Genomic DNA, 16,307 nt, shown 5'->3' on the forward strand with positions numbered 1-16,307 from the left:
TTGCGATTAAGTTCGACATGGTCTCATTAAACCCACCTCCACCACTAGTGCTATTCAAATTGCTGACATTTTCACTAAGGCTCTTGGAAAATATTTGTTTCTCAGTCATAGAGGCAAGTTGGGAGTTCTTGACATTCACTCTACAACTTGAGGGGGAATATCAAGGATGATTTTTTTAATCATTTCCTAATTGTTTCTAATTTGAATTATTTCCATATTATTTTTCTCCTCTCATTTGAATTATTTCCATTCATCCTTCATCCCAATCCGTCTCATCCTTCCATTTCATCAATATCCTAATTTGGTTTAATTGGTTTCTCTATTGAAACATTTCCATACATTATATTTTCATGCAAACATTTCCATATGTTGTATTTCCATGTTTTCTTATCTTTCTTTTATTGTTCATAGTTACCTAACAGCATGGGATGTATGCTACCAATATATTTGAGGTTCTCTTATATGAAATTATTCAATCATTTTTCTTAATGAGGTTCGTCTTAATACTTTTAGGCATTTTGTCTAACACTAGTAAGACTGAAAAACATTGACGGAGAAGTCTCTGCCAACACTGGTCCATGTTCCAAGTTCGGCGATTAGAGCCGAAAAATACAGATATAGACGACGACGCTGACATTGACGCATAAAAGCAAGCAGAAGAGGAAGAGATTTATCAATCCATTGCCCACTGAACAGATTGGTATTACGGTCATTTTACCCCTTTCTTCTTCTTGAGCTTCAGATCAAGAGGTGGAATTAGCACCCAAGCTAAAGGAAGAGAGAGATTGATCAGAGGTAGAAGATGGGTGAAAGAAGAATACCTTCACCCACCCAAGGATTGGGTATGAAAGGGTTTAAATGAGAATAATTATGTCATTTGACTTTAATGATGGTAATATGGTCATTTTACTCATGACTTAACATAATCTTAGATGAAAAGTTAAGAGTGTGCAGTGTGCACCTTGTAATTTTGAGAGTTTGTAATCTGTAATTTATGGCACTAAAGCGTACAATCCAAAGTTTAAGGGCACTTAACGTGTACAATCCGTAATTTACTCTCTTTTCTTTCATACATTTACTAGTGTCACACGAATTAATGACGTTTCTAGAGGTCAACAGAAGAACGTCTTTACCAGTTCACCACCAAAAAAATATTTAAGAAAATATTAGGTTTTCAAAAAATCTCTTCTTTTTTTCCCCTAGTATGAAAATATTCAAGAGAGTATACCAGTAAACAATACAGGCTAATACAGTGGGCAAGGTGGGATATTGACCAACATAAAGATATGAACCAAAATGATAAAACTAACTAGTGTCATTCTACTGCATTCTCATCCTTTTCCCTGCATTCTTTTGTGCCTTGGAAGGTGATGATTCCTTCTTCACTGCTGATGAATGATCTGATCGGCTTTCTTTTGCTTTTCTGTTGACAAACTCTGAGAATGATGGTATTGGAGGTAAGTTTGATACCTGTAAAGGACTAGCCATCTGTGAGGTGTTGAAAGTAGCTTTGGATTCAACATCAACACTGGCTCCAATATAATTCTGCAATCCTTGACCCTGCTCTGTTGGGGCTTCTCCCACGGTACAGACAGAAGCTTCAGATTCAACATTACCCGCTTCTTGAGGTACTTGGCCTTGATCGTTGGGATCTCCCACAGAAAAAGAAGACACTGTTGGGTGTGAATCCAATGTAGAGGTGTCACTCTCCTGTGTAACAAAGGTGCCAAGCCGATCCAATAACTGCTCATAGCTTGATGTTGACACCCACCTGAACGTACTTGCCATTTGTGAATTATAGAATGACTTCCCCAATTTCCCGTACTTCTTGAAACACTCATTTTCAAGGTAAGTGGCTGATGCTTCCAAATTGATCCTGCACAATGGAGAGCAAGAAAGGACTTCAATAGAAGATGATAGTTTCCACCTTCCTTACAGGTTAATTGTGCATACGGCAAAAGTGTGTTCAGACGCGGGGTTGGACAAGCACCCAGCTACAAAATCTTCTCGGTCAAAAATAGGTTGTTAAGTTGTCACCCAACAATAAATTCATGATTCTGATTGTTATAAAAGGTTTCACAAGTGTTTATCTCACAAGTGGTGCCATCAAAGGATTGTCCCAACTCTCCAATGCAAATGGAGGTTATAAGCAGAGAAAATGGAACTACCCATTTTTCAAGAATTGACCAGTTCCTATAACCTCCTTGTAATATCAAGCCATTAATCAAATAAAGGAACATCTTACTGGAAAGGCACGCTTCAGAAAGATTATAAGGCAAACTAACTGCTTACTTCAAGTCTCGATGCTGAGCTTGTCTTAGCCCATTCAACAATCTTTCTCTACTTGCTTTCCTCTGAGCTTCAGATATGACCTTATTGTTAGTAAGGCTACCATTCTGTTCACATCACACAATCATGGTCATTAACATCAGAAACATATTATCATAACACGCTATCTACTATTTAAACAAGTTGATGCAATCCGGAATATATGGTTGTAGTCCAAAAAGGGGTTCCTTGGTTTCTAAAGGCAGTCAGATGTTGCACTGTTACCAAATCTAACACAACTATCCTGGCTGTGTATAATGAAGCCAACTGATTTGATTGTTCTGAATCTGAAATTTGATAAGGACCGAGGACTGCATAATAATCAGGCAGATAGTACTCCGTGTGCCTGTGACAGACATGAAAAAGAGAGTAATATAGGCGAAAGCCTAATTTTGCAGAGGCTTTGGACTAAGGTAAAGGTGAAACTCAAGCAAGTTTCAGTATGCTAAATGAATATTGGGTGTTTGACTCAGTATAGCCACAAGAATGGTTTCAGATATACAGAGAACAGAACGGTTGGTAGCTAACATGGACGCAGACATGGATGTCCGGCACAACAGAACTTCGATAAATAGAGTATAATAGGATGGCCAGTAGTTTCTTGGCCATGAGCACCTAGAACTAAAAGGTTTTGGTAGAAGATTATTTTTTTCACCCCAAAAGGGAAAAGAACGTTGATCACTAGGTTGCATAAAATCTTGAATATCAATGTGTTAGTGTTGAATTGTCATGTTAAAGAGGAGAGAGAAGACAAGAGGGGCAATTCAATTGGTTCAACCTAGAAGATGGAAAGATCACAGAATTAAAATACTACTTAAGGAAAGCTCCAGTACTCTTTATTTCAACCCCCTGTGCTTTCTTGTCCATAAGCCCTCCTTAATAGAAACTATACTGTTGTAAGCTGAGGGATTTGACTCTCAGAAATTCATGCTTTAGTCGCAGCCCCTAATAGGGTATTTATAGTTTACAATCAGTAGGTAAGACAACTCTCAGAATGAAACGGAATGACAAGTCTTGAGTAAGGAAAATAAAACCTTAAACTAGGAAACCTTGAGAAGAAAGGAAGGGGAAATCCCCCTCCCGAGAGCCAGCCTAGTTCCAGTTAGCACCAATCCAAAGAGGGGAAGTTTCTCCCCAAAAATGCTCATAACAACACTCCCCATCAAGTTGGGGCATAGATATCACGCATGCCCAACTTGGTCAAAATAGGAAGGAATATATGTCCAGGTAACCCTTTGGTGAAGACACATGCAATTTGATCTTCAGACTTCATAAATGACACACAGATTATGCCGGTTTTCAACTTTTTTCTAATAACATGTCTGTCGATCTCCACATGTTTTGTTCTGTCATGTTCTATTGGACTACGGGTAATGTTTATAATTGCCTTGTTGTCATAATAGAGCATCATAGAAAGAGACACTGGCACACCAAGATCCTTAAGGAGACCACATGGCCATAATAGTTCATAAATCCCTTGAGCCATAACCCAAAATTCTACTTCAAGATGTTGCAACAATATTATACTCAAGATAGGGGCCATGGTCGTGGTTTAGGCGGAGCTATAACCCAAAATTCTACTTCAAGATTATTATCGCTCTAATATATTTTAGTGTAACTCAATGAAGAGACGTATCGAGATGTATCATATCGGTTGGGTCAAATACGGATACGTATCGGCTAGTATTGTATGGTATCGTGGGATACTTTAAACCTCGGTCTTGGGCCCAAGGCCTCTCCCTTTCCTACATTGGAACAATCCTATGCATTTGTTCAATGTGAGGAGAGTTGTTGTCTGAGATTGTTACATCACCCGATAGTGGAAGAATTTGCTCTTCAAAGTGTGAGTATGGTGTCCTGAACAGAATCAGTCAAAGATATGGTTAAGTGTAAGCATTACCATAAGCCTTATCATACCAAAGCCACATGCTAGAAATTATATGGGAAACCTGCAGATTTTGAACAAAAAAGGGCTCAAAAGAAGGGTAAACCCAAGGCTCATTATTCAAAAACTGTTTCAACCGCACCTACTTCAGATATCGATTTTTCCCAGGAAGAGTAGCATGCTCTAAGGTGCATTCTACAGTCGTCTACTGCTGCCACTGCCATTGCCTCTTCCAATACCTTGTCAACTGCACATTCGAATTCCTACCTTGCTACTTCAAGTATCGTATTAAACGGCTTCCATGCTTCTTTAGTTTCTGCTCCATGGATTATTGATACTGGAGCGACAGACCATATTGACAGGTTCTGTTTCTCTTTTCTTGAATTATTTACCTGCCTCAGCGAAAGATAAGGTCCGTATAGATGATGGTTCTTACAATTCCATTGCTGGAAAGAGAACCATACAACATTCACCATCCCTTTCTTTGTCTTCCGTTTTACATGTTCCATCTTTTTCTACTAACCTTCTTTCCATTAGTAGTCTTACTAATGACTTGAATTGTACGGTAACATTTTTTCCCTCCTACTATCTTTCAGGATCTGGTAACAGGAAGGAGATTGGACGTGGTAAACTAGACAACGGCCTCTACTTGTTGGAATCGAATGGAGCCTCTTCTTTTGCTATGCTTGCTACTCCTCATCCGGTCTTTGTCAACTCTCCACCAGTGGCATCGTAGGCTAGGCCATCCCCCTATAGGAACTCTAAGAAAACTTTTCCCTGATTTAGTCTCATCTTGTCATAGTGAATTTTTTCGTGAAGCTTGTGTTTTTGCAAAACAAATTCGTTCAAGTTATTTGCCTTCTCACAATAATATAAGTTCTATTACTTTTATGTTAATTCATAATGATGTGTGGGGGCCTTGTCGCCGTATATCTATTACTGGCCATCATTTTTTTGTTACTTTTATTGACTGTCATTCTCGCTCCACATGGATTTATCTTTTAAAACAAAAAAAAATGAAGTTTTTCGATGTTTTCAAGATTTTCATAATATGGTTAAAACTCAATTCAATGCCACTGTGGAGGTCCTTCGCAGTGACAATGGAACCGAGTATAGTGAACAAGAATTTCAGAGATACCTCTATGATTCTAACAGAATACATCAGACTAGTTGTGTTGCTACTACGGCCCAAAATGGAGTGGCCGAACAGAAGAATAGGCATCTTTTAGAGATTCCTCGTTCTCTTCTCATTGCCATGAATGTCCCCGGCCAATATTGGAGTGACGCAGTTCTCACTGCATCATACCTCATGAATATGATGCCTAGTAGAATCCTTGACTTCAAATGCCCTAGTGAGGTCTTTCAAGGGACATCTTCCTTTATTGTTTCTCCAATGATATTTGGTTGTGTGTGTTATGCTAGAACTTCGACCCACAAGAGTAAGTTGGAACCTCGTGGCCTCCGCTGCATTTTTCTGAGGTATTCTGCTACTTAAAAGGGTTACAAATGTTACCATCCTCCTTCGAGGAAGACAATTGTATCCATGGATGTCATCTTTAATGAGTTTACTCCTTATTATACACCTCTCCAGGGGGAGCCTCCAAGAGCAGAGGTGTTTTTACCACTTTGAATGTTCCTGTCAGATATAGAGACCTACCAAACCTAATTCTGCCTCAATCAGAGGTTCAGGAAGAGATTCTTGAACAAGGGGAGCATTCAGCTAGCATACAATGTAGACACCCAGTCTTCTCTTTCCCCATCTAAACATTGTGAGGATCCTATCCAGGGGGAGACCACTCCTGTAAGACACACTATTGAGGTATTTCAAAGGCAAATTGACCAAAGCAAGGACGTGCAAACCTATCAGAGGAAGAAAACCAGTCGGCAATAGCAGGTAGAGAAGGTTGACATGTTATCACTTCAATCTCCTAATCCAGATTCAGGTACTGTAAGTATCCCTGAGGTATCTTCTTCGAACCTCCCTATTGTTGTTAGAAAATGAATCAGATCGTGTACTCAGCATCCTATAGCTAAATATGTTTCCTATGATTCTTTGTCTGACTCCTACCAAGCTTTCATATCTTCTTTATCTACTGCATCTATTCCAAAGACTTGGCAAGAAGCTTAAGCTAATAAAAATTGGAAGGCAGCAATGGTAGAGGAAATGCAAGCTATGAAGAAGAATGGTACTTGGGAGTTGGTTACTCTTCAACAACCGGTAGGTTGTAAGTGGGTGTTTGTGGTAAAACAGAACATGGATGGTTCAATCAACCGATTGAAGGCTAGATTGGTAACAAAAGGGTTCACTCAGACTTATGGAATTGATTATCAAGAGACCTTTGCTCTTGTTGCAAAATTGAATACAGTCAAGGTCTTGTTATCAGTAGCTGTGAATCAAGATTGGGATTTACATCAATTAAATGTAAAGAATGCATTTTTGCATAGAGAATTGAAAGAAGAGGTCTACATGGAAATCCCACATGGATTCTCTAACAGCAAAACAAAAGGGAAGGTTTATCGGTTGAAGCAGTCAATTTATGGGTAGAAGCAATCTCCCCGGTGTTGGTTTGGACGCCTCCAAAAAGCTATGACATCGATAGGTTACAAGCTAAGTAATGTTGATCATACTCTCTTTGAGAAAAGGTTAGGAACTCACATCACGCTTCTTATAGTCTATGTAGATGACATTGTCATCACTGGGAATGACGGGGCAGAAATACAAAAGCTGAAGAGCTTCCTCGGCAAGGAATTTGAGGTTATAGATCTAGGAAAACTCAAGTATTTCTTGGGAATTGAGGTCACTAGATCAGAAAAATGCATCTATTTGTCCCAACGCAAGTATATCCTAGACTTACTTTCGGAAGTGGGAATGTTGGGATGTAAAGCCATGGATACCCCAATTGAAGTAGGCATAAAGCTTAAAGAGAAAGAGGGAGTACCAGTAGATAAAGGGAGATATCAGAGGTTGGTTGGAAAATTGATTTATTTGTCTCACATCAGACCTGACATTGCTTTCTCAGTAAGTCTAGTGAGCCAGTATATGCATGACCTATACTCTACTCATACGAATGCTATTATTAAAATACTTCAATACTTGAAATCCACACCAGGAAAATGAATACTTTTGTCACCCTCAGATAATTTGAAAGTGGAAGCTTATACAAATGCTGATTGGGCTAGTTCACTTGACAGAAAATCAATATCAGGATATTGTACATTTGTTGGGGGGAATCTAGTAACCTGGAGAAGCAAGAAGCAAAATATGGTGTCATTGTCTAGTATAAAGGCCGAGTATAGATCCATGGTTCGAGGAGTATGTGAACTTTTATGACTGAAGGGTCTTTTAAAAGATATTGGGTTTCCTATTACAAGTCCCATGATGTTATATTGTGACAACAAGGCTGCCATCAGTATAGCCAATAATCTAGTGCAACATGATCGTACAAAACATATTGAGAGAGAGATTTTTTGTCAAAGGAAAGTTGAAACCAGGGCTGATATGCATGCCTTTTGTGATATCTGGAGATCAAGTAGCTGACATCTTTACTAAAGGATGAAGGAAGGAGATTTCTACCCTATTTTGAGCAAGTTGGGCATGATTAACATCTATGCCTCAACTTGAGGGGGAGTGTTGGTTGGTTCGGTTTATTTGTGGGTTGGTTTAATTATAATTTGTGGTTCAAGTTATTATTATTCAGTTGGTTAGTGAGGATAATTATGTAACTTTCTATATTTCACATTATTATAAATAGGATGCTTAGGGGTCACATTGATTACCTAAGGATTCAATTATTTCCACAGTTTACATGAAGAACTAAATCTAAAAACATGTTATTTGCAGCAATAGGAACAACAGTTTCCTAGAATTGCAACAGGAAGAGCACAACTAGGGAAACGAGAATGAAAAAACTGTTTCAGAGGAGAACAACAGGAAGAGCACTAATTTGATTAAAAGAACTTTGATACCATACCAGAAATCAAGCTCTAAGAATCAAATCAAACACTGGATTGAAGGAGAAAGCAAGGAATAAGAGAAAGAAGAAGAAAAAGAACCAGCAGCAGCCTGCAATTCTGGATTAGTTTCCCAGAATTGCAGGCTTGTTTATTTATACTCTCAAAACCTCAATTAAAACCTTGGGAGACAAGTAACCCTGTCCTCTGAAAAAAGAAACAAAACTACAAGCAAAGGATAAAACAAGCTGACAAAAGATTCTATCCAAAAATAAAGAAACAAAAATTGAAAATATGAAAAATAGAAAAAAACTAAAAATAGAAAGTAAGCAAGAAAGGAAACTCTAGACTCTCCAAGACATATGCACCAAGACTACAGCCCCAAGACTTGGGCACCAAGCTTGCGCAAGTCTCAACAAAAAAAAAAGAGGAGCTGCACCTTACCTAATTTTTCTATGTGATTGGGGTTCTAGAACTGATTTTAACCGCAAAAATCTAGGGTTTGTCTTCAGGATCTAGTCAAGTGAACCGGCAGTAATTCTAGAGTTATGCTAACCCGAGTTAGAGTGAACCGGCAGTAATTTTTCTATGCTAATTCTAGAGTTATGCTAACCCGAGTTAGGGAGTAGGCAGCCTTTGATTGATTCGAGGGTTGAGGATAGGGTAAACAAGAGTTGGGTATGGTTTAGAAGCCAGGGTTTGATGAATATCAAATCTGAACCTTGCTTTATTTTAAATCTAGAACTGAAATTTCAGCTTTAGGGTTTAGAAAGATTAGGGTCTTTTAAAATTTAGCATTTCTAGCAAGTAGCCAGGGTTACAGTGAAGGCCGAAGGTAAAGGAGGTGTTGGGGATGATGATTCTAAAAGAAAATAGGGTTTGAGTGAAGGATTTGAAAGACATAACTAAAAGAAAGCTAGGTTTGTAGAGTTTTTGGGACCTTAGAGCAGCAAAGGAATTAGGCTTTAGACCTTAGACTAGGGTTTGGTTGGTCCTGTAGGACTGAAATTGAGAGGGAAGGTCACTAGGTTTGGGGGGATGAGGTTCCTATAGTTTAGGATAGATCTAATTGTTAGATTGCCGTAGATCTGACCTTGGAATTTTAGGTCTTTATTGAAGTACGAAATTTCCAAAAAATAAAAAAGAAATGAGATAATTATTGTTGCCCCCTTGTACTTTGGTATTATTACTACTTTATTCCCTGTACTTTTTAAAATTGCTAATCCAACCTTTAACTTTGTCTACAATTACTAATAGCCCCTACCGTTAAGCTCCGTTAGTTTACTGATGATGTGGCATCTATATATTTTTTCAAAATCCCAAAAATAACCCTGCAATTATCTTTTTACTTATTTACTCTTTTGTCAAGTTATAATACTACCCTTAATTAACTATGGGAAAAAATTAACTTTAAATTCACTTTTCTTTTTTAAAAGGAAACCACCGAAAAAGGAAAGATGTGATTTTTCTTCTCTAAAAAGAAATCACCAAATATAGGAAAGATGTAATTAAATAAAACTTAAAATAGAAACTAAAATATTAAGAAATATCAAATTTAATTCAAAGTTGGAAATTGAAAATGACCTAATATATGCTGACCATTATGCATGTTACCAAATTTTCTATCAATTAGCATTTTATATGCTAATTTGTTTGTAAAACTTCCATCATTGTAATTATGAAAAATTTAAACGGAATGTGAGAGTTTCAACAACCATAAGTATGTGATCCCACCAAATCTAAAACTAATTATAAAATATAAGATTTTAAGAATATAATTGACATTTAACATAGTTTCTATATATGAGGGTATTGCCATATTTTGGACTTCTTAATTTTAATGAAGGGCAAAATATACATTTCATATTTGACGTTAATAGCCACTTAACACCGTTAGAAGTGAGGGAGGCAATAGTAATTTCATAAAGAAGGAGGTTTGATTAGTAATAACACCAAAGTATAAGGGGGCAATAGTAATTATCCCAAAAGAAAATGAAAGGAGTTAAGGGTTTAAAAATGATAGGAGTTAAGGGTTTAAAGGAAGAAGAAAGCATTCAGCTTTCCTAGGGTTTAAGGGGGTGGTTAGGACTAAGGTTCATGGTAGAAGATCTCACTCGAGCGAGATCTCAATACCATGAAATACCGAGATCTCAACCATCTCGGCGAGATCTCGGTCAAGATATGCCATTTTTTGGGCGTCAACTCGGTAGCCCATCTCGGTGGGTTTTAGGGTCCCAGTTGGGCTAAAACTAGTGGCCTTGGATTTGTGAAAAAACAGCTATAAGTATGATTTCTAAGTCTACCCATAGTGTGAAACCGAAATGCTGTAGGATTAGAGAATGCAAGGTTGGATAACATATAATATAAAACCATTAAGGCATATAAATAAATAGGCAAGTGTATCAAATACATCAAATAACTTAATGTCATCAAGATTCCATCCATATAAGTATTACAATCTTGACCTTCGAAATAGAATGATAAAATTATACAACCGTTAGAACTTCTATGTAAGTCATTAACACATAAGTTCACAAGACAAGTAGAGAATGATTGAGCTTCCTTTGATGTTGTAGATGTGCTAAAAGTAGTTGCAAGTGAAAATTTGGCTGAAATTTGCAACAAAGGGGCAAAAACTGAGAGTTCCAGCGAGATATGGCGAGATTTGGGGCGAGATATGGCGAGATTTGGGGCGAGATATGGCAAGATATAGCAAGATAGAGCGAGATATGGCGAGATCTCGCAAGATCTCGAGTGAGATATCCCATTTTATAGATCTCGATCTCATCTCAATTTATGAAAAAATCGAGATATCAAAAGTTAGGGAAGGCGAGGGGGAAAAGGCTTCCTAAGGGGATTAGGATATGGGAGAGGGGAGAGGTGATCTAGGGTTTAGAATTTGGTGAAGAACTAGGGCTGCTGCAAGACTGGGGGAGGGGGAGGATGAAGGCTGCAATGGGGGTGGGGATTGAAGTTTAGGAACTAAGTTTTGGCGATGGCGAGGGGTTTCCGCAGGCTGGGGGAGAGGGGAAGAAGAGGGGCTGCAAATGGGGAAGGAGTAGAAAATAGAGGCTGAGGTGGGGTTTTAATTGCAGTTAATTGTAGGAGAGAAATGGAGGTAGAAGCACTCAAATAGAGCAGCAATTAGAACTCCACAGCAGCCGTAGGCTTCCTTCCTTGAGAAACACACAACTCCAACATTCACCTTCAACTCAGTTTATGCAATAATCAAATATGTCCTCTTTACAAGCTAGGATATTTATACATGAATGGACTCATATTAGGACTCAACATTAGAAGGTGACTCAAACTACGACTTCTACTTGGATTCAAATTGGAAAGCAAACAAAATAGGACTCTCAACTAAATAAAAGTGCAGAACACATAAGGGCTTCTAATTCAAGAAGGAATCCTTTTAAGATGGGACTCCAACTTAGAAATCCAAACAGAGAAGGATTTCTACTTGGGACTCCCACTCTATTCGGACTCAGATATCTCATCCAAGGAAGATTCAAATTACAAGCAAGAGAAGGACTAGACTCCTTGTAGAAATTGGAATACAACCAAAGTGAATCCCTCTCTAGTTGGGTTTCCTGGCTTGGCTGAGACTCTTCCATAAATAAACAAAGAATAACTTCAATATCAAAATAAAGTAGGATTAATATCTATAAAGGACCAAGGCACCCAAAATGACCAAATGCCCCTCTGTTGGTTGATTTTCCCTGGGTTGCTGGCAGGGCTCTGGGGTACCTGTAATCTCCCTGGGCGTTCTTTGTGTGGCCCTTGATCCGGTTAACATCAAGAACAGCTCCAGCCTTCACATAATTTTGAGAAAAATCAGCCAGCTGCAGAATTGAAGAGACCAGCCTGTGATTAGGGATTGAAGACCAGCCTGCAGTGGGTTTGGAGAGGAAAACAACCTTGCTGTGATTAGGGTTTGATGAGGAAGCTTACCACTGTTATTCAGTACAGCTAACTTCAGAAGGGACGGAATATTCAGCCTAACGCTCTGATACCATGTTGTAGGCCGAGGGATTTGATTCTCAGAAAATTATGCTTTATTTACAGCCACTAGTGGGGTATTTTGTAGTTTACAATCAGTAAGCAAGACAACTCTGAGAAGGAAAGGGAATCTGAGGAGGAAAAGAAAACCAGAAAAACCTCCTAACAGGAATCCTAGGACCCAGTCCTACTTAAACTAGGAAACATTAAGAAGAAAGGAGAGGGGAGACCACTTTCTCGAGAGTTAGCCCCAGCTAACGTCTATTCCTAGAGGGAAAGTTGCTCCAAAAAGTGCCCTTAATGACATACAGATTTTACAACAGACCTGCTTTTTTAAAGTTCCTTTTCTATAGAAATCCTCTTCAGCACGCTGCAAGAATTCAATTCGCTGATCTAGTCCTGATCTGGGTGTTAATTTTGTTCCAGCTAACCCTTTCACAGCCTCTACAGCCTCTGCCAAATCAAAGATACAACTGATAAGCAACTGTAACAAGTGAAAGCAAAGGAACAACAATAACAAATAAATGTCATTTTTGTCAGGACTCTGACGTCTGAAGGTCTAAAATCCACATTTGTATGACCCGAAACAGAAAGAAAGCAAAGACATAGTAAGTGTAGAACTTGAAAACAAACATTACCAAACAAGATAAACGATAGAAATTTTGTAACATTGGAGGTCAATTGCAGAACTCAAAAGTTAATAAAATCAATATCCACAGATAAAAAGAACCCACACTTCAAAGTAACAATCAACAGCGCATTCAACAGATAGGATGCCTCTTCAAAGAGCTACCAACTTTACTTTGCATGAACCAACTAATGGAGTTGAGGTGACATGGCTATGGTTGTGCAAGATGTTTATATAATTTGTAATTTGTGGTTAATAGTTTGCGCATTGAGAACTAAATAAACATTGGTAACAACAATTCCGAATCACAGATCAGGAGACTTCAGTATTTCTTGGGTGCGGAAGTAGTTCAATCCAAGAAATGAATCTGTTTGTCTCGACAACTATATAAACTTGATTTATTATCTGAAACAGTTATCTTGGGATCTAAGCCTCTAAATGCTCCGTGGATCCAAATTTGAAGCTCATGCCAAACAATGGGACCACTATTGATGATTTTGAATTGTATTGGACGCTAGTTGGTAACTTAAATTTTTGGGAAATCTTCAGCGCCACCCCTGAGGTGCGCCACCCCCTGGGGTACCCCTAAAAATAATGCAACCCTCTGAGTTATCCAATTTATCAATCAAACCCTCTATTACTAACGCCATTAGTCTTCAATTAGTTTTTATTTATAGATTTTCAATATTACCCCCAAATCCTAATGGTATTAGTAAGAGGGGGTCCGATTGATAAATTCGGTAACTCAAGGGGTGGCATTAATATTAGGGGGAACCTCAGGGGGTGGTGCCGGAAAATTTTGAAAAGAAAAAGGGAATCAATTTTTTCTATATTATATATATAAGGAAATTTTCATTGCCACCTCCTGAGGTACTCCCTAAAAATAAAGCCACCCTGCTGGGTTATTAAATTTATCAGTCAGACCCCTTGCCGTTAGAAATCACAGTCAAATGCAGATGTAAGCAAGAACCCACATAACAGCAACACACAGAAAAAATTAAAAAGAAGTTTTGGTGTCCAAAACAAGAGTTCAAGAGGCTGGAGAATTCTAATTAATTAATTACTTAAAAGCAGAAACAACAAAAGTGATACAGAAAAAGTTGATTCCCTTTTTCTTTTCAGAAATTTTCAGCACCACCTCCTGAGGTACCCCCTAAAAATAATGCCACCTGCTGAGTTATCCAATTTATCAGTCAAACCCCTTGCCATTAGAAATCACAGTTAAATGCAGATGTAAGTAAGTTAAGTTTTTAAAAAACACGAAAATGTCCACGAACAGAAAAACCCTAAGTTCGACCTAGTGTTAGTCTTCCTCTACCGTTTGGAATGACTCACTTCTCTTCTACTCTCCTACTAATGCTTTTTTGTGTCCCTATCAGCCGTCTTCTTCCCTTCAGTTATCTTCTTGAAAAACCCTAACATAGAGCTATTATAAATAAAGAGTATCAATAAGAATCAACTATAGAACGTTTGCAGGTCTCCAATTCTCTGCTCAGTTCAGTTGTGTGACTTTGAAATTGTTCCATTTCAGAAATTGCCATCACTGCTGCTTCTGCTTCTCTTGTTCTTCATCTCCATGCTTTTCCTCTTCCTCTCCGACTGCTTGTCTTCGTCTCCTGAGACTATGGAGAGAGAAATTTTAGGTGGTTCAGAACTAAGTCTAGGGTTTAGAAGGGGTCCACGACAAAGAGAGGAGTGTTGGTGGTGGTGGAGGAACTCCTGGGCGATTTCCAGCAGAAACTAAGGGAAGGTGGGTGACTTCCGGCATGGGGAAGCTTGGGGCAGTAGTGGTTTCCGACAGTGGGGGGTAGTTTCCAGAAGGTGAGGTATAGGAAGAAGTGGGTGACAGGGGAATCCCTTCACCCACCTAAAGGTTGGGTATGGGAGGATAATATAGTCATAACACCCCCTTAAGGGCAAAATGTCATTTAAATTTCAAAATTTGAATTCACTAACAAAATCAGGGTTAAAAACTAACAGTCGGCAATCAGTAATATTGGGTTTTGTTGAAAGTGGGTCACCAACAATTTTTTCAACATAAGTGGGGAGCCTAGAGTTTCACCCCTCACTTAAGTGGGCCACCAGTAAAAAAGTAAAAAATACAATAAACATTAAGTAGTCAAGCACTCAAGATCGAAAACAAATTTAGAAATTACTAGATCATTATTAATTCATTCATGTGGGATAAGGGGAGTATGTGGGGCTGTTGTTAAGCAAGACAACAAAGATACTTAAGAAATCGAAAGCCTGTGGGACGTGGTGTTGTTAACGCTGTTCTCAGGAAAGACCGTTACCAAACACATACTTAATGAATGTCATGAGTCAACTTCTGTTCGCTCCTCGGACATCTCATGGGGATGTTGATGTATAAGCTTTAGGGCATCTCAAAAAGGCCCCTCAATGTGAATTACTTTATATTGATCATGGCCATGGACAGTTAGAAAGCTTTTCTGATGCAGATTAAATAGGATCATAGGTTGACAGAAAATCACCCTCTAGTTATTGTATGTTATCAGGAACCTTATATATTGGAACAGTAAGGAACAAAGAATGGCAGCTCAATCAAGTATAGAGTTTTAGTACTAGGCCATGGAACACGTCACTTGTGACATGGAACAAAATTCGACCGATATGGTTGACATTTCGGTCGAAATGCCTGTGTTTTTTGAAATCGAAACGAAATACAAGGACAGGCACGAAAAGTGTCATGTACACGATATTTCGGCCCGATACCATATCGAGCCGAAACGACACCAACGCAGCTTATAAAGTGTCCATTTTCGAGCTCTTTTTCGACATTTCGGTGATTTCAGGCATTTCAAGCCCTATCGCCAGCGACATTTCAACCCCTTTTTTAATTTTTTTTTTATTTATTTCTCTTGCTTTCATCCCTCTTTTCACCTAATTTCTACAACTACATTCATTCAAACACTAGATTTTCTCCTCCATTTGTGCATTTTCTCAAATCTTGCAAGGTGAGTAACCAACTTCCTCATTTTTTTATTTTTGTTTTGTTTGTGCCTTAAATCATCTTAGATTGCTTCCAAATTCAAGTATGTTTACTTTAGAGTGTTGACCTATGAATTTGTAGTGTCAAAATTAATTTTTGATTCTTCATACTATTTTTTTATTTTTCTGTTATTAAAAATTATTTAGTAAATTAAGTATATTGCTAAAAATGTATATGTATAGTAGACGTATGAGCTTCAAATTAATGTATGTGAGAGATGAGACACCATATTGCTGTGACGGTGTTGAATCAATTTTTTTTTCTGTTAATTATGCAATTTTACTGTATTTAATATATGTTTAAATAATTAAAAAAATATTTAAATATTAAAAAAAGTAATCAATTTCTGTTTTAAATTTAAAAATAGGAGAGTATTAGTGGAAGCATGTATGCAATTTTTGGAGCATGTTGTGGAGCTTTTTAAGATAGTGTGTATTTTGTATATTTTTAAATTATATATATTTTTTTATTTATTTATTTTATATTTATAAATAGGAGGTTAT

General features: G+C 37.9%; 1 protein-coding gene across 1 annotated transcript in view; it reads right to left on the reverse strand.

Moving 5' to 3' along the window:
• Window positions 1-1,061: 1,061 nt before the first annotated feature.
• Window positions 1,062-16,307, reverse strand: part of RECQL3 (DEAD/DEAH box RNA helicase family protein) — a 42,956-nt gene continuing 27,710 nt past the window's right edge. The window contains exons 17-19 of the mRNA XM_089164016.1: window positions 12,492-12,619; window positions 2,293-2,396; window positions 1,062-1,876 (exon numbers count right to left, since the gene is read on the reverse strand). Of these exons, the coding sequence (XP_089020142.1) occupies window positions 1,321-1,876; window positions 2,293-2,396; window positions 12,492-12,619 (788 nt within the window). The 3' untranslated portion in view covers window positions 1,062-1,320. The remainder of the gene's footprint in view (window positions 1,877-2,292; window positions 2,397-12,491; window positions 12,620-16,307) is intronic.

This window comes from Hakea prostrata, chromosome 7, assembly GCF_041222555.1.
Source record: "Hakea prostrata isolate BN-2017 chromosome 7, UWA_Hpros_2, whole genome shotgun sequence".
Taxonomy (NCBI): domain Eukaryota; kingdom Viridiplantae; phylum Streptophyta; class Magnoliopsida; order Proteales; family Proteaceae; genus Hakea; species Hakea prostrata.